Genomic DNA, 20,415 nt, shown 5'->3' with positions numbered 1-20,415 from the left:
AATAAGTTAATTTGGGAGGGAGGATTTACACAAGTAGTACAAGACCCGACTCGTCTCAATAACTTGTAGATGTACGGTATTCTTGGTTAAACCATGGGAAACTGTTGATAAAACTGAGGTAATTAAAGGAATAGGTGACCATAAGGCTGTAATAATGGATGTAGGACTCGTATCAAAGTGCTTAATAAGAGGGTCACACAAGACAAGAAAGTATACAGAAAAACCAAAGTTGATGAATTTGGGACTTACCCTTAAATCACAATTCAGTTGTTGGATAAGTGAAGGGATTAATGTGGATACACTATGGGCTAAATTTAAAGGAATCATTTGGGAAGGAGAGAAGAGATTTGTACCTGTTAAGAAGGGTAAAATGACCTCAGACCCTGTTTATTATACAAGGGAAATAAGAAAATTAAAAAGAAAATGTAGAATAGTTTTCTTTTGCTAGGGGCTTTACGTTGCACCGACACAGATAGGTCTTATGGCGACGATGGGATAGGAAAGGTCTAGGAGTTGGAAGGAAGCGGCCGTGGCCTTAATTAAGGTACAGCCCCAGCATCTGCCTGGTGTGAAAATGGGAAACCACGGAAAACCATTTTCAGGCTGCCGATAGTGGGATTCGAACCTACTATCTCCCGGATGCAAGCTCACAGCCGCGCGCCTCTACGCGCACGGCCAACTCGCCCGGTGAAAATGTAGAATAGTAAACAGGGAAATCAAAGTGGGTAGGGAGAGTAGAGAAACTAGAAAACAGTTAATGAGGAAACTGAATAGAGTGAAAAAGGAAGCAAAAGAGAATTATATGAATGGCATACTTCAAGAGGGTAATGATCACAAAGGGAAATGGGAAAAGCTGTATTCATATATCAGGAATCAAAAAGGAAAAGGAATCCAAATTCCTACAATGGTGGTAGAAGGGGGTGAACACTATTTAACAGATACTGAGAAAGCAAACCAATTTAGTAGGGAATAAAGAGATTCAGTAGATGATTGTTAGGAGTTGGAAACTGAAACAGAAGATAGAGAGGGAGAGACACAGAGGGAAACAAAAAGCTTCTCATTCACAAATGAAGATATTTTCAGAGAAATCCAACTGCTTCAGCAAGGAAAAGCAGCAGGAAGTGATCAAATTGCTGGGGAGGTATTAAAGACAATGGGGTGGTACATAGTGCTTTATTTAAAATTTCTCTTTGACTATGTCATAAATAATAGTGTAATACCAAAGGAATGGAAGGAATCTGTAATAATACCAATTTATAAAGGAAAGGATGATAAAAGGAAACCAGAGAACTACAGACCAATCAGCCTGACCAGTATAGTCTGTAAACTACTGGAGAGTTTAATAGCAAAGTACATCAGAGGGATATGTGATGATAAAAATTGGTTCATGAGGATCCAGTATGGATTTAGAAAGAAATTTTCTTGTGAGGCACAACTGGTGGGATTTCAGCAGGACATATCAGATCAGTTGAATTCAGGAGGCCAGTTAGATTGCATAGCCACAGATCTTTCCAAAGCCTCTGATAGAGTGGAACATGAATATTATTGAAGAAATTGGAGGGAATAGGACTGGACGTAAGGGTTATACGTTGGATAAGAACATTTCTAAATTCAAGGGTTCAGAAAGTCAAAGTAGGAAATAATGTATCAATGTATCATAGGAAGAGAAAGTTTGGAAGGGAATTGCACAGGGTAGTATAATTGATCCGTTACTTTTCTTAATATACTCAAATGATTTTTAGGGAACAATATAACATCAAAAATAAGATTGTATGCAGATTAAATAATTGTTCATAGGGAAATAAATAACATTGAGGATTGTTCAGAATTACAAAGGGACCTTGAGAGTATCCAATAATGGGTTGAAGAAAATAATATGAAGGTTAATGGAGGCAAATCAATTGTTACAACATTTACAAACAGGAGCTTTAAAACTGAATTTGAATATACTTTGGATGAGGTAGTTATCCCAAAAGATGGCAAGTGCAAATACTTAGGTGTGAGGTTTGAAAGTAATTTGCACTGGAAGGGTCATGTGGATGACATTGTTGAGAAAGCATACAGATCGTTACATGTCATAATGAGGCTACTTAAAGGATGCAACAAAGAATTAAAAGAAAAAAGTTACTGAAGTATGGTTCGTCCATTATTGGAATATGCAAACTGTGTTTGAGATCCTCACCAAGAATACCTAATAAAAGAAATAGATAGTGTGCAGAAGAAAGCAGCAAGATTTGTAACAGGGGACTTCAGGAGAAAAAGTAGTGTATAGAAATGTTAGAGGAATTTGGGTGGGAAACTTTAAGTAAGAGAAGGGAGGAAACTAGATTTATAGGATTATATAGAGCCTATACAGGAAAGGAAGCATGGGGAGAAATCCGTGAGAGGCTTCAGTTGGAAAATAATTATATCGGCAGAACTGACCACAAGTATAAAATTAGAAGGAATTTTAGCAGAAGCGATTGGGGTAAATTTTCATTCATTGGAAAGGGCGTGAAGGAGTGGAACAGTTTAGTAGGGGTATTGTTTGATCCGTTTCCAAATTCTGTACAGATATTCAAGAAGAGAATAAACAGCAACAGAGAAAATAAATGAAATGTTAGAGGGCATTCGACCAGTGCAGGTTTTGGTAAATCAAAAATGTGTGTGAATAAATTAATTCCATCCCGTGGTCTATGGAGTTTGGACAGCCGAAGTAGGGGAATGCCTGTAGGGGTGAAGTACAGTGGGGACTTCAAGGGCCCTGGGACCGCTACGGTAGCTGTGAAGGCCCTTCAGGAACTCTGAAAAGTGGTGGCAAAAGGAGCTCTGGTTAAGACGCAGCAGGTCATTATGCTACTTAGGTTCCAAAGTGGGTAAAAAATAAATACGTAAATAAATGCAATGTAAATTTTAATCTTATACCAGTTGTATAGTATTATTTGAAGTAATTCCACATACTGAATACGAGTTGACTATGTTTGTAAGTACAGGAGATATTACAGTAGAACCTGCCCTAACGGACACCCTTATTCAGCGGACATTTCCTCGGAACCGATTTTATTTTATATAAGGCAAGTGTTAAATTGGCCTCATTTAAGCGGACACCTCGAACTCTGGACAGCGGACATCGCCATTTGTCCCGTCCACATGACTTAAGCGGACATTTTACACGTTGCAGGACAATTTATTACACCGGACCACATGTCATTCTCTCTTTTAACACCATTCTTCAGACATAAGGAAATCCCTTTTGAGTGTTTATACTATTTCGAGTGCAAGGGGAGAGAAGGTACATCGGAATGCAGTTCTACCTAGTGGTGTGTAGGCCTATTTCGAGAATTCTAATTGCTCAGAAATGCTGCCAGAGACTGTTGACTCACAAGTTACCTGGGGATTTTCTTCCCTTCTAGCATCATTCTATTCATAACTCGGATTGTCGCTGACAAGGTCGAGCTCAGGTAGTCAACTTGAGAAGGAAAAGACAGTACAGGCAATAATTAGTGAGATAGAAATACAGTAGCATTTCGGTTGTCTGTTAAACATGAGTAATAAAGGATTACTTCACGAAGCTGTTATGTTTGTGAATGATGTAAAATCACTTATAATAACTCTCTGTGAAATACTAACACAGAAATGACTTAGAATAATAAAAATAAAGATATGTATGCTTATATTTAAGATGGGTGTTCTTTGCCGTTAAAATGTTTGATTATTTTTACAAACTTGTTTTAGCGGACATCTCTCATAATGGACATTTTTCCTCGGAATAGACAGTGTCCGCAGAAGGGAGTTTCGACTGTATAAGTAGAATTTTGTAAACAATATAAATTTATTAAGGATGAGCTGTGTGTTTAATAGAAAAAAAAATTCTTAGCATAAGTTGTATAATAGTGTATTCTAGGAAAATTTTCTTCTTCTCTTGTTAATTTAAAATTTAGTGCTTGACAATAATGTATTTTAGTGTACCATTTGCCACCGAGGTAGACACCTCATTTGCAAATAAAGAGATTTTGATTTGATTTGAATCAATCTATTTGAAGACAACAGTGTATGAAGATGTGGTAATTGTCCTTTTGTGTTTTCATGTTTGTACTTGTCTTCTATTTCTACTGCTTCCTCTTCCTCCACTGATCCGTCATTGTATTTATCCCATTAAGTGTTCCTTTTCATGTGACTAACTTTCCATATACTATTTGATTATCCTTCTGCTTGTACATTATTTAATACGAACATGTGTGCCATTACACTAATCCCGAAGTGAAAATCCAATCGAGTCGGATTAAGCGCGATTACCCACATCGAGATTAAACAGAATGAATAATTCATAGAAGATCACAGAAGCTAAGATTGACACGATATTGAAGTATATATAATCATAATGGCAGAGAAAAAACAGGAGCTGAATTGTTAAAAAAATGGATCCAACACAGTAGAAAATAAGAAGATGATTTTTTCAGTGAGCAGATGTATCGCAAGTAACGAGCAAATTAAATCAGATAGAAGCATCAAGAAAGAAGAGAGTTTGATTAAAGGAGATATCAACTACGATTATGCATCGAAACAACGCGTAACAAAGTAATATTTGAACATAAAAACGTGTGAATTTCACTTGAAACGTTTATCAAGTGTTGAAAATCAGCCAGATTGAAGACGCCAAGGGAATAGAATCAACTAGAGAATCAATAAGTTGCAAGAACGCAATACCATTGGTAGCATAAACTATAAAGCAAACCCATTCGACATATATATTTTGAAAGGGGGGTAGCAGCCTTTCGGAAGTTGCAAGGGTGGCAGTTTGGATGATTGACTGATGTGGCCTTGTAATAATACTCAACATGGCTTAGCTGTGTTGATACTGCTACACGGCTGAAAGTAACGGGAAATTACAGCCGTAACTAACTCCCGAGGACATGCAGCTCTCTCTGTATGAATGATGTACTGACGATGGCTTCCTCCCGGGTAAAATATTCCGGAGGTAAACTAGCCCCCCATTCAGATCTCCGGGTGGGGACTACACGAGAGGGAGCGATCATCAGGAAGATGGATACCGACATTCTGCGAGTCGGAGTGTGGAATGTTAGAAGTTTGAATTGTTGTGGTAGATTAGAGAACCTGAAAAGGGAGATGGATAGACTAAAGTTAGATGTAGTTGGTATAAGTGAAATACGTTGGCAGGAAGAACAGGATTTTTGGTCAGGCAACAACCAAATTATCAACAAAAAATCAAACAGGGGAAATGCAGGAGTTGGTTTAATAATGAATGAGAAAATAGGGCAGCGGGTAAGCTAGTATGACCAGCATAGTCAAAGAATTATTGTCGTCAAGATAGACACCAAACCAATGTCCACCACAATAGTGCAGGTCTATATGCCTACTAGCTCAGCGGATGATGAGGAAATCGAAAGAATATATGAAGAGATAGAAGATTTAATACAATATGTAAAAGGTGACGAGAATCTAATTGTGATGGGAGACTGGAATGCAGTGATAGGCCAAGGAACAGAAGGTAATACAGTAGGAGAATTCGGATTGGGACAAAGGAATGAAAGAGGAACTCGGCTGGTTGAATTCTGCACTGATCATAATTTAGTCCTTGGTTATACTTGGTTCAAACACCACAAACGACGGCTTTATACATGGGCGGGACCTGGAGACACTGGAGGGTATCAAATAGACTTCATTATGATTAGGCAGAGATTTAGAAACCAAGTGTTGGATTGCAAAACTTTCCCAGGAGCAGACGTGAACTCTGACCACAACTTGTTAGTCATGAAACACCATCTGAAGCTGAAGAAACTGAAGAAAGGAAAGAATGCAAAGAGATGGGATCTAGACAAGTTGAAAGAAAAGAGTGTGAAGGATTCTTTCAAGGAACATGTTCCACAAGGACTAAATGAAAAGGCTGAAGGAAACACAATAGAGGAAGAGTGGACAGTCATGAAAAATGAAGTCAGTAGGGCTGCTGAAGAAATGTTAGGAAGGAAGAAAAGATCAACTAAGAATCAGTGGATAACGCAGGAGATACTAGACCTGATTGATGAACAATGAAAATACAAGAATGCTAGAAATGAAGAGGGCAGAAAAGAATACAGGTGATTAAAGAATGAAGTGGATAGAAAGTGCAAGGTAGCTAAGGAAGACTGGCTGAAGGAGAAGTGCAAGGATGTCGAAGGTTGTATGGTCCTAGGAAAGGTAGATGCCGCATACAGGAAAATCAAGGAAACCTTTGGAGAAAGGAAATCTAGGTGTATGAATATTAAGAGCTCAGATGTAAAGCAACTTCTAGAGAAAGAAGACAGAGCAGAAAGATGGCAGGAAGATATCCAACAGTTGTATCAAGGTGAAGATGTAGATAATTTGGTTCTGGAACAAGAAGAGGCTATTGATGCTGATGAAATGGGAGACCCAATTTTGAAGTCAGAGTTTGACAGAGCTGTGAGTGACCTAAATAGGAACAAGGCACCTGGAATTGATGACATTCCCTCTGAATTACTGACTGCCTTAGGAGAAACCAGCATGGCAAGGTTATTGCATTTAGTGTGCAAGATGTATGAGACAGGAGAAGTCCCACCCGATTTTCGGCAGAATGTTGTTATACCTATTCCGAAGAAAGCCGGTGCTGACAGGTGTGCAAACTACCGCACCATTAGTTTAGTATCTCATGCCTGCAAAATTTTAACACATATTATTTACAGAAGGATAGAAAAACAAGTTGAAGCTGAGTTGGGAGAAGATCAGTTTGGCTTCAGAAGAAATGTAGGAACATGTGAAGCAATCCTTACTTTACGTCTGATCATAGAGGATCGAATCAAAAAGGACAAGCCCATGTACATGACGTTTGTAGATACAGAAAAGGCATTCGATAATGTTGATTGGACCAAGCTATTTAAGATTCTGAAGGTGATTGGGATCAGATACCAAGAACGACAAATTATCTACAATCTGTATAAAAATCAGTCTGCAGTGATAAGAATCGAGGGCTTTGAAAATGAAGCAGCAATCCAGAAAGGAGTGAGGCAAGGCTGCAGTTTGTCCCTCCTCCTTTTCAATGTTTACATAGAACAGGCAGTAAAGGAAATCAAAGAGGAATTTGGAAAGGGAATCACAATCCAAGGAGAGAAAATCAAAATCTTGAGATTTGCCGATGACATTGTTATTTTACCTGAGACTGCAGAAGATCTCGAGAAGTTGCTGAATGGTATGGACGAAGTCTTGGGTAAGGAGTACAAGATGAAAATAAATAAGTCCAAAACAAAAGTAATGGAGTGCAGTCGAATGAAAGCAGGTGATGCAGGAAATATTAAATTAGGAAATGAAGTCTTAAAGGAAGTGGATGAATATTGTTACTTGGGTAGTAAAATAATTAACGATGGCAGAAGTAAGGAGGACATAAAATGCAGATTAGCACAAACAAGGAAGAGCTTTCTTAAGCTCACTTCAAACATTGATATAGGAATTAGAAAGATGTTTTTGAAGACTTTCGTGTGGAGCGTGGCATTGTATGGAAGTGAAACATGGACGATAACAAACGCAGAAAGAAAGAGAATAGAAGCTTTTGAAATGTGGTGTTACAGAAGAATGCTGAAGGTGCGATGGATAGATCGAACCATGAATGAAGAGATACTGAATCGAATTGGCGAGAGGAGATCGATTTGGCTAAATTTGACGAGAAGAAGAGATAGAATGATAGGACACATCTTAAGATACCCAGGACTTGTTCAGCTGGTTTTTGAAGGAAGTGTAAGGGATAGACCAACATATGAATATGACAAGCAGATTAGAGCAGATGTAGGATGCAATAGTTACGTAGAAACGAAAAGGTTAGCACATGATAGGGTGGCATGGAGAGCTGCATCATGGACTGATGACTCAAACAACATTTTGATAATATTCCAGACATAATGGGAGTCTGATAAAAGTTACAGATCAGTGAAAGAAATTCTAAAACGAGATAAATAATTGTTAAATCAGAAAGCTTTGCAGTGGAGAATGAATGATGTATAAATCACCCCAAAAAGCGTCCGACTCGTTGGCTGTATGGTCAGCGTACTGGCCTTCGGTTCAGAGGGTCCCAGGTTCGATTCCCGGCCGGGTCGGGGATTTTAACCTTCATTGGTTAATTCCAATGGCCCGGGGGCTCGGTGTTTGTGCTGTTCCAACATCCCTGCAACTCACACACCACACATAACACTATCCTCCACCACACCAACACGCAGTTACCTACACATGGCAGATTCCGCCCACCCTCATCGGAGGGTCTGCCTTACAAGGGCTGCACTCGGCTAGAAATAGCCACGCAAAATTTTATCTCAAAAAGCAACAGAAAAGAGATGTTTCACAAATAAAAACATGTAGTTAGGTAGATATTATTTTAAGTAGATTATTTGTGGTTGAAGGGTTGAGATTGTGCCATTTAATCTTCAAATGAAACTATATCATGTTAGATTTTTGCGAGTGATTTTTCATTAGATTGATATAAAGGAATTAGGCAGTCTTCTATCGAAATATAACCAAACCCCAGATACAGAAACGAATATCCAAGTAATGCCATATCAGATGTGAAGTTCTGACAAGAAGAATACTTAATGATATTGTACAGATTCCAACTGATAGGATGATGTGAATGTAGATAACATATTTAAATAATATGAATAGGTGATACGTTGCTATAATAAAAAAGAGTATTAAGAAATATGGAAACGTCAGTAGACAGGGGGAATGTTATTGGAATTCAACAATATATAGATCCAATGATGAGAAGACATGAGAATGGGGTTATCTGTGCGCCAGAAAGAAGTGATTATGTGAAAGGTTGGGAATAGTAGGAAGAGATGAGAGTTGAAATGAGTAAATGAAGAGGATATAGATATGTTATATGAAAGAAATGAAAGATGAGTTGGATGAATTGTATCCCACGATGAAATGAAAGAAGAAATGGAATTTTTAAAGTAAGAAAGGAGATGATTAGCGCAGACTAGGATAAATTATCATATAATCTTGAATACCACCCGCACTGTTTATTCGAAAATATCGCTTCCAAAATTGGGTGTGGGTCTTATTTAAAATTTTGGGAAATTTATCTTTCCGAATGCGCGTAAATTGGGCATCACCGCTGGCGCAGATTGGCAACAATGCTCTCTCTGCTCTCAGTATATGCTACTTCCGCGCTTGGCGTCAGTCTCACGCATGTTCTCGGAGTATCAACATGAATTCCACAAAGCGTTTGCTATCTTTTACTGCGAGTGAGAAACTGAAAGTAGTTCGGGAAGCCGAAATTATTGGAAATCATGCCGCCGGTAGGAAATACAATATTGACGAGTCGTGTATTCACGATTGGAGAAAGTAGGAAAATGTGCTATTAACATGGAGTGGTGATCGTAGAGCTTTTCGTGGACTGAGTGTGCAGTTTCCAGAAATTGTAAAAAAAAAACTTTAAATATGTGACAGAAAGGCAGGAATTGGGATATGGTGTGTCAACCGAAATGTGTCAGCTAAAGGCATTAGAGATCGCAAAGGAACTCGTTGGATATCTTCTGGAAATATTTGTCTACTTTTATTTGTATTTTCTAATCATTTGATGTGTGTTAATAAAGACTGTAAATAATTTTGTTCTTTCAAAGTAAGAATCCATGTATAACAATAATTGTGGCATATCTTAACCTACATAGAATAGGATGTTAGGACGTGGTCAAGAACAAATATGCATTACACTTGGAAATACTAATTTAGGATTTCTTCTGTAAAATTGCACTCTTCTAAAATTGAGTATGGCATACTTAGATTAATATGAAGGATCATTGCTACTGTATATAAGAATGTAGATAAGTTGGTCCCGTACAGTATCTTCAAGAATGAATTTTCCCTAATGCTTTAATTGAATCAGAGGTAAGGCTTTTTGCGGATGATGTTATTCTCTATAGAGTAATAAATAAGTTACAAGATTGTGAGCAACTGCAACGTGACCTCGAAAATGTTGTGAGATGGACAGTAGGCAATGGTATGTTGATAAAAGGTTAAAAGTCAGGTTGTGAGTTTCACAAACAGGAAAAGTCCTCTCAGTTTTAATTACTGCGTTGATGGAGTGAAAGTTCCTTTTGGGGATCATTGTAAAGTATCTAGGTGTTAATATAAGGAAAGATATTCATTGGGGTAATCACATAAATGGGATTGTAAATAAAGGGTACAGATCTCTGCACATGGTTATGAGGGTGTTTAGGGATTGTAGTAAGGATGTAAAGGAGAGGGCATATAAGTCTCTGGTAAGACTCCAACTAGAGTATGGTTCTAGTGTATGGGACCCTCACCAGGATTACCCGATTCAAGAACTGGAAAAAATCCTAAGAAAAGCAGCTCGATTTGTTCTGGGCAATTTCCGACAAAAGAGTAGCGTTACAAAAATGTTGCGAAGTTTGGGCTGGGAAGAATTGAGAGAAAGAAGGACAGCTGCTCGACTAAGTGGTATGTAGGATGCTAAATCCTACATTCAGTATCTTCAATACGGATAACAATGATTTTTATCACTTTTAAGTGGTATGTTCCGAGCTGTCAGCGGAGAGATGGCGCGGAATGACATTAGTAGGCGAATAAGTTTGAGTGGCATTTATAAAAGTAGGAAAGATCACAATATGAAAATAAAGTTGGCATTCAAGAGGACAAACTGGGGCAAATATTCATTTATAGGAAGGGGATTGGAATAACTTACCAAGGGAGATGTTCAATAAATTTCCAATTTCTTTGAAATCATTTAGGAAAAGGCTAGGAAAACAACAGATAGGGAATCTGCCACCTGGGCAACTGCCCTAAATGCAGATCAGTATTGATTGATTGATTGATTGATATTGATTGATTGAATCACGCAAGATCACACAATCGTGCTGAGACACACTATCGGTTATAAATACCATGCTACATTTAATGATTACTTTAATGTAAATAGGAAGGTTATTTTGAGATGTGAATTTGAAGAGATAATTTCAACTGATTTAAAGCAAGATTTTGCTGAATAACTGGAAACTTATCACTTTTTCCGCAGGCTTGTGAGGAGATAGTGTAAATATCATGAGATAATTCACGATTAGAAGGCACCAGACAATATCTTATCAAAATATTCTTTGAACAAATAAGATTATTACAATGGAGAGGGAATCTTAGCTGCAAGGAATATGATACCTTAACATAACCAAGCTTCCCACGATTAACTTGCGTTTATGAACAATGTCATGTTGCAAATATTGTAAATACACTGAATCATTAGCTTATTTCAATGGTGATACAAAAATATGCTATGAAGAATGTGAGTGCTAACAAATAATTCCAACCTACCAAATGTTAACTTGTTAATTAAGTTTGAATTTTGTTTTATTTTATTATTCCACTTTTCTCTTCCAAGATTTTATTTTTATTAATAAATCATAGTAGTTAAGATTTACTGGATGTCTTATTTATAGCCTGATATGATAGCATAAGATGCCATAGAGTCAAAGTGATGAAATTTTGGGTATTCATATGATTTATGGATGCGTCGGATGGAGACGTCCATCGAGTCTAATAGTACATAAAATAATTAATCAGCGTATTGACTTTCTTTTCTGATCCCACGTAAAACAACTATTAAATCAAATATCCTGAGAGACTGGCTGGAATTTATTTTACGTGACCCATCCTCGACCCGGGAAGGGCGTAATAAGAAAATATGGCTCCCGAATGTGGGGCAAGAAAAGGAGACAACCAGAGGCAAGAAGAAGATAAAAAGAAAATATGGCTCCCGAATGTGAGGCTCGAAAAGAAGACAACAAGAGGTAAGAAGAAGATAAAATAAAAATTAAAAATAGGACGACCAACGTGAAGGCAAGAAGAGAAAGACAGAGATAAAAGAAAATGCGATGCCTCAACGTGGGACTCGAAAGAAAACATTTAGATAAAAATAAAATATGACTCCTGAGCACGGGGCAAGTATAAGATAACAAGAGAAAATATGATACTCAACGTGAAGCTCGAGAAGAAGACATGGAGATAAAAAGAAAATGCACCAATGTGAGGCAAGAAGAAAAGAAAGTAGGAGGTAAAAAGAAAATATGACACTCAACGTTGGAGTAAGAAGAAAAAGATTGTTTAAAGCGGCAATATACAGTAACTACATTTAGATGAAAATGATAAAAAATGGAATATAAATTTTAGTAATTTATGAGATAAAGTTATGATGTATTATAAAATATTAATTACTTTGTAGTGATCACATTGAAATGGGCTAAACTTGAGTGATGTACTTAGGATGTGGATTATCTCATGATCTGGAATGATTTATGTAGTTCAGCAAGGGGGAATCCAGGCAGTCTAACCAATCGCATAATAAATACAAATAGAAGTACTTAATAGCTAAGATAGAGATAAGTTAACATAAGACATTAAAGCAAACGTAGGAAATGTTTAAAGTATCAAGAGAAAAATTAGAGAAATAATAAACTTAGAGATGGCAAACCTTTGCCAGATGAGGGCACAATTTGAGGAATACCCGAAGGAACATGAAAAGGAACTACAGAAAAGGGATGAAGCTATAAAGAGTAACCAGGAAGAGATAGAGAAAACAAAGGAAGAGCAAAGGGAAATATTAGAAATCTTAAAGGAGATGATAAGAAAACAAGAAAAACAACAGGATATGATAAGAAAACAAGAAGAGAAACAACAGAAAATGACTGAGGAAATGAGAAAGGAAAGGTGAGAAGATCAAGAGAAACAAGAAAAATTCATTGAAGAAATCAGAAGCATGAGAGAAGGACAGTAGAGGCAAGAAGAATTCAGCAGAGGCAAGAGGAACTACAACAGATAATACAGATGAGTTAGCTGGAAAATTTATAATGTCCAATAACGGACCATTATATTGGTATTATAAATTTACTCATTCGGGACAAATATTTTAAATTCCCTATGGGAATCAACATCTGTATTATCTGATGGCCAGGCAGGCATCAATTTTTTGGAAATGAGACATAGCTCTCATAGTGCATTGGCACTGCTGGTGGCTTCAAGTAGCCTATGCAGTGGCCTCCACGGTATGCACTAGCCTTGCGTCTTGGGTGGTGTGCTAAGTCCCAACTGATGAGCCTAACTTAGCACACGAGGGCGAAACGCAGGCAACCAAGAATGAGTTAGCTGGAAAATTTATAATGTCCAATAACGGACCATTATATTGGTATTATAAATTTACTCATTCGGGACAAATATTTTAAATTCCCTATGGGAATCAACATCTGTATTACCTTCCTGTCATGTCGGGCCTCACCCGACATGCGAACGGAAAAGGAATATCGTAATGTCGGGCCTCACCCGACAAGCGAGGGGTAAGGGTTAATGGAACTGCAGTACCGAACAGTAACTTTTATCTCCTGAAGCTTATACTGACTGTTCCATTACATAAACCGTTAGTGGATTTATATATTTAAACATGTGACATGTGTTCAGTACCATTCTTTTGTGGATGCCCAAGAAAAAAAAAAGACAATACTTTCAAACCTCAAGCAGAGATTCTGTATGAATTATTGTCTACTAATCCATATTCCATATAACAACTGTACGAGGTGTTATTCTGCTTGTATAGAAATAATGTGTTTCAGTGCGACAAGCCAACAGCAAGGAAGAAGAAGAAATTCACTCAATTGAAGACAATTTATAAAATAAAAGTACAGACTTAAAAGCTGCAACAAAAAAGGAAAGCTAAACATAAAATAGTTCAATGCAATAAAGAGGTCATTATTAAATTCCTAAGATTGATGCTTTCGAGGCCTGTATTAGCAGAAAAAAACTTGTCTGTCCACGAGAAATACTTTACCATTGGTCTATCGTAGGTGGTACTCTCATTCATCACTAGATGGTTCACTATGCACTAGCCTTCTGAGTGGGAAGTGACATCGCCATCTTAGCTCCAATTAAGATGTTTCCTGTTCAATACATGTGTGTTGCAAAACAGACAGCAAGGTCATCAGATGAATCAAAGACGATGAGGAAGGATTGTTGTAGAAGAAATAAATAAAATACAATGCAACAAAAGAGTGATAAGGACAGAATAATAGAACAGAGATGAAGATAGGTGAAAAGTGTGTGAAAAGAACTCGTACTCATATTAAGGAACTCCAAAGAAAATTCCATCTCAACCAGCCACACAAGTCAGCAACAGCATGCCATATCGTCGGGTCATGATGTCTTATTCCAACATCACAAAATACTACAGGTCTAAGATTATAAGCGAAGCAGTGGAAATAAATAAAAATCCTAATAATTTCAACAGTGGCTATCAATTAATACATGGTTGTCAGCCATTAAATATTTACATAGGTAGTTCTATTCCCTGACCTTTATGTCATTTTTTCCCAAATTCGTATTCTCCTCAACACCAGATGGATCAATTTAGGCTACGTGTCATACTTTCATAACCTGTGTACAACTGTTACTACATTATTCTTAGGTACTTTGTTTCATTCTTTTGTCTTCAACTTCATTGTAGTACATTCTTCTTACCGCTCCACTTCCCTCTCCGCCTGACTCGCACATTTTTTCTCTTGTTTTATACTTTCACACACTTTTAATCTCATCTCTATTCTATTCTTCTACACTTGTCAGTCTTTTATTGCACTTTATTTTATTTATTTCTTCTACCATATTCCTTCCTCATCGTCTTTGATTCATCTGATGACCTTGCTGTCTATTTCACAACCCATATACGTACTGAACAAGAAACATTTTAATTGGAACTAAGATGGCATCGTCACTTCCCACTCGGAAGGCTAGTGCACAGTGAGCCATCTGGTGACAAACAAGAGTAACACCTACAATAGATCAACGGTGAAGTATTCTCAAATTCAAACTGTCATTACTAGAGAAGTCTTGCGCGTGAACAGACAGAGTTTTCCTCTGAATAATCTCAACACTGAAAAAAACTATTTAATATATATAATTTAATCTATTATACATATTTCTAGAACACCATTATATTCTCTTCATCAGCGACAAAATATTCTGCGGACAGGCTACCATATAATATAATACCTTACAAATAAAAATACTCACCACCACCACCACCACCACCACCACCACCACCACCACCACCACCACCATCATCATCATCATCATCATCATCATCAATGTCCCACTCCCCGGGTGTGGTTAACAAGCCTCCTCCACTCTTTTCTGTCCTTCCACTTTTCCTGCTCCATTACTTCCACCCCACCCAATCCAGCTTCTCTAATATCTTTCCAAATCTGATCCATCCATCTTTTTCTCGGTCTTCCAACTGGTCTCTTTCCCTTAACTTCTCTTTCCAATTCCCTTCTTGTTACCTGTTCCTTTCCCATTCTTTTTACTTGTCCAAACCATCTCAGTCTAAACTGTTATAATTCATCATCTGACAACTTATATCATTCCCATGAACAGGATTAAAACTTTAAAAACCTCAATTGTCAATTGTAAATAGAATCTTTAAAATTATATAAATCAAATGTTGTTACATGACCTATAAATAGAACAATATGCTATGAACTAATTTGGAGAGTAGTTTATTCCACTGATGGTGTAGCTGTTGGCAATTATTAAGGTGAATGTTGAGAGAAGGAGGGTAAGGCAAAATGTCAGAAGTAGCTACAGAACAAGAACTACAAGGGCAATGCAGGACCTTTTCTCTTGACTGTGCCATAGAGAGGAAAGAGATGGTGTCAAGGTTTACTTACTGTGTATATATGTTCTGTACAGATGATGGCAAATTTTGCTAGTCTTGGTTGAATGGGGATAATTTGAAGGACTGGGCAGTAGGCAGATACTTGTGACCCTATGGTGAGGTGCTAGATTCTTGTAAATTGTAGTACTAGTTCTGTATCCCCAAGTCCAATATCAAGGATGGACCAACATTGGACAATCAGGTAACACTGAGTCTTTCGAATTGATTCATTACAGTGTAGCTGGAAGAATATGACACTCACTAAACTCATGACGAATAGAATACCTAGCGAGACCACTCACTGAGTTTAAGCGCGCTTCCGCAGAGTGGCGCTAATGGTGCCAATCACCCCAACACTACACGGTCAGCTGTTTTAGTAGAGGTTACACTGGTACACAAATAACCAAATACAACTCCCAATTGTTTACACTTATGAATAATACAGCCAGAGAGTTGTAAATAATCTCAGTCCCCCAAAAGAAACATCCTTGGATTTTAAGAAGAGAACAGACAATATAAAATGGAATATTATGAAAAGCGAAAGCAATATTGTGCTTTACACACTTTAAAAAAAAAGATGACTTTTTAAATAGAGCACATAAAACATAAAATATTCCGTGTTCTTAATCTGCTCCTGTAGGAAATTAATCCTAGCTTTGACTGAGGAAAGAGACATTTAGCTTGCATGAAATTACGAGTTGCTTTCTTTAGTTGCTGTTTGAGAAACACTACTGGCTGTTGAGCATCGGTAAGAGAACTAGACTGGGCATGAATCTGACTACAACTAGGCTGACCTTGAACCTTACCGCTCACTGTTGCCATCACTGCTTCACTCACATAGTGATTCTTGTTCCTTAGTGGTGGTGGTGGTGGTGGTGGTGGTGGTGGTGGTGGTGGTGGTGGTGGTGGTGGTGGTGGTAATTATTGTTTTAAGAGGAAGTACAATTAAGCAACCGCTCTCTATATAACACTAATCAGAGATAAATAATGGAAGGGATCCGAGACTTCGAACAATGAAGGTATCGGCCAAAGAAAGACAAAGGCCAGGCCACGAAGAGCATGAAAATGAAAGACTCCCTAGGATTCTAGAACCTAATACCATCAGGGTTGGAAAAGAACAAGGGATGACCAAGTGAGGTCGGATAGAATAGATGAAACAGAGGAGCCTGTCACAAGTAAGTGGAAGCAATGCCAGGACTCACCTAACGCACCTTTGGTCGCCAAACCACACTCCCAAGTTGAGAGCCCATGAGGCACCTTTTAGTTGCCTCTTACAACACACAGGGAATACTGCGGGTGTTATTCTACTGCCCCCACCCACAGGGGGCTCTTGTTCCTTATCCTCTTAATATTGTCTTCATTCCTTTTCCTATTAGGTGCCTTTTGCGATTTTACCTCAGTGGATAGGTATTTCGGTAAATTTGGAAAAATATCAGGCAACGCTCCTGGTTTCAATTTCCATCTCATACGAGGAAGTTCAGTGTTTTCACCGTTCACAACAAAACAGTCCGCCTTTATATAAGTTAATTATATCTGCTGAAGAATGCAAGTCACATATTCTGCTTTTGGCTGATAATTGCTTTTCTTTCTGTGGAATAACTCTCGTCCACTTTGCAAACAGATTATTTTCTTTTGGCGATATAAAATATCGTTTGCCATCAGGCTGCCTTCCGTAACCCGATTTACAACCAAGAATGAAACAGTACAACATTTTCTTGAAATAATAGAAAACTAGTTGATTGCACACACAAAGCCCTGCAGAGATATTAATACAGACTTTCGGAAAATATCAAAACAAACAAATTCCCTCGATAGGCGTTAAATTGTTACCATGACTTCACACATGCATACTATTACCTTCGTCGACAATTTGACACATGTGTTGTTGCAGCTGGTTCATTGCGACTACAACACCACACTCCAGCGGGGCCACCAACGACAACATTAAGAGAGTGGAATGATCACACTAGGCATTCTATTCGCCATGCTAGATTGTAACCTCACTGAAGATGTCTGGGGTATGTTGGAACAGGCTGGAAGATTGACTTAAGCAGATTGGCTTAAGCAGATAGGTCCAGTATGGAGGATGTTCGTCAACTTATACGCTCCTAGATACAAACATCAGCCTGCAGACTATTAAGACTATTCTCGCTAGATTTTATAATAGATTTGAAGAGAAAAGTAACCCCATTTAAAATGTATTATGCCAAGTACTGAAAACCTGTTGGAGAACTATAAAATAACTGTAAACTTGAACATTTAAAATATGAAATGACACAGCATTTATTTACTCAATGAGGGAGGAAAAGAACACTACAAATATTTATGATGAAAAATAATCAACTATTAGCATAACAACTTACCTGTATTAGGTCCTTCTTTTCTTACTGTGAGAAGAATAGCTCTTTCAGTGCAGTCACAAACAATAGCATTCTCATCATTTACTCCACTCGCAAACCCAATACTATTAGCAGCAACCATACTCCCAGAAGGAACTCTGTTTCCGGTTCTATTTGAAAATGCAGTTGCTTCTCTTGCACTCTGAAATGTACTGCTTGCAGAAGACCCTCTTCCACTGCTTTGAAATGAATTGTCTGAGATAGAACTACTTCCATTTTGTAACGAACTATTATTTGGAGTTCCTCTTCCACCACCTTGAGTTGTAACACTGACAGAAGATCCTCTTCCACGACCAGATCCTCTCCCACGACTAGATCCTCTTCCTACACCAGTTCCACGACTCTGTGAAAGAGTATTAGTTGCAGTGCCCCAGACAGGTGGAGGGTCATCTCTTAGAGTAGCATCTCTCCATCTGTTTGTATTAGCCTGAGTTACCAGAGTTAGAGCTCGAGTCAAGTCAGTGCTACCAAAACCACTGTCAGCAGTGTCATCTTGATCTCCTCCAGGTGCATTACCCCCTGTTGAATAAAAACGTGATACAAGTGAATAATACACAAACAACAAAACAATTAGGTACAATTGAAATTATGTTAAAGTTACGAAGTTGGTTGTGGGGACGATGATAAAATATTCCTTGCTGGGCTGAGTCGCTCAGATGGCACGGTCAGCATGTTCATGTTACTGACTTTATGTCCCACTATCTACTTTAATGTTTTTTGGAGATGTTGAGAGGATGGAACTTTATAATCTATAAGTTTCATTTCCGTATTGATTGTAGCTACAACATAAGATTGATACTGAAGCCTCCACCTTATCAATACATTTATTTACATACTATCATTCACAGTACCGGTTTCGACCCTTCGAGGGTCATCCTCAGCTGACAATTACAAATATGGTTCTTAAAATATCACAATGGAAAATATTGTACAGTCGTGACAATTGTCCAATTCTTCAGACCGTCTAAAACAAATGATACAATTAAAATAGTAAAATAAGTCCTCTCTTCTTAGATTGTAAAAGGGTTACGTAGTATAAAAGGACATATCATCTCCAAATGTTTTTGTTGTTTTGATCAGCGTAAAAATTGAAACTTGCAATGCTATGTATGCACTGGTAGAAGTATTCTTGAAGTGTCCACTATTTTGCGTTAAAACTTATGGCTAATTGATTAAAACATTTCAAGGGTTTATTCTTGTAATAACTGTATTGTTTGTTTCACCGTGTTCCTCTGCTGGTAGTATGAGCATCTTGAAGTGACTTGGACACTCTTTTTGAAGAAATGGGTAGTTGTCTAGTGTTCATTTCGAGGCATATTCAATATATATGTACAAGACTCATAATATATACTGTACTAGGAAAGCCTATGTTCTGGCCCATATCAATCGAAAGAAACGTTATTCCAGCATAAAATATCCGTCCGATGTACAAACATTTAAATAAAGGAATGTTCCAGCAGGTGCCAGACTTCACGAGTGCACTAGGCGAAGTCAAGTGACGTCACCTGTCGCTCGAAGCTCACCTCCCCTAGAGATATTTCTCGAAAAGAATTTTCTTTTCGCAAGCTTTTCAACGCCTTAACCAATTTCAATGGGACAAACGCTGAATTGTAGCGGACGTCATAAAAGTTAATCCCTGTGAATTTCGAATTAATCCATCCCATGGTTGTTGAGTTATAATAATTTAAAGTCTAAGAAAATTATACACTCACGGTCACATGGCCAAGAGAAACCACCCCTCCCAGCGCCGGCATATATATGTCAAGGCTAACAAGCAGAGCAGCACAGTACAAGGACGAGTACACAGATGTGTGTGAGTGAGACAGAGGAGAGACCGACACTCATACAGTATGTCCGCGCAGTCACGGTGAAAGTACTTGCCGTCGCGTTTCCGGAACACGAAGTTATATCGCCGACAAAATTATAAAAGACGTCGCACTGTATTTAGTACATCGCGTCGCGACTACAGTCTAATTCTAAAGACATTTGAGAACATAATACGAGTGAACTTATTGAAGTGTAAATACCAAATATTTAACGTTCACAGAATATATCATTACGTGTAGACTTAGTTTACTTCACATGATATTGAACTTCTACAGAAACTAATGTGTAGAATTACCAGAACTCATTTCTTTTCGAGTACTGAACTGTATTTCTTTATTCACGCCATATTAGTATACGACTTACAGTGGTAATCTGGGTGAATACTAAGAACTTTTTCTGAGGTAATATGAAGTTATAATAACAAGATAATCAGAAAATAATCCTTAGTGACTTAATGACCGTGTTCAAAGACTGTGATTATAGACTATGATTTGCCTTTTCAAG

The 20,415-nt window shown here is 37.8% G+C and overlaps 1 protein-coding gene across 1 annotated transcript in view; it reads right to left on the bottom strand.

The window, feature by feature from the left end:
- Positions 1–20,415, bottom strand: part of Top3alpha (topoisomerase 3-alpha) — a gene marked incomplete at its 3' end in the record, with an annotated part of 217,121 nt that overhangs the window by 12,549 nt on the left and 184,157 nt on the right. The window contains exon 14 of the mRNA XM_067138868.2: positions 18,049–18,603. Within this exon, the coding sequence (XP_066994969.2) occupies positions 18,049–18,603 (555 nt within the window). The remainder of the gene's footprint in view (positions 1–18,048; positions 18,604–20,415) is intronic.

Source organism: Anabrus simplex, chromosome 1 (genome assembly GCF_040414725.1).
Source record: "Anabrus simplex isolate iqAnaSimp1 chromosome 1, ASM4041472v1, whole genome shotgun sequence".
NCBI classification, from domain to species: domain Eukaryota; kingdom Metazoa; phylum Arthropoda; class Insecta; order Orthoptera; family Tettigoniidae; genus Anabrus; species Anabrus simplex.
This window is presented reverse-complemented; position numbering and strand designations above follow the sequence as displayed.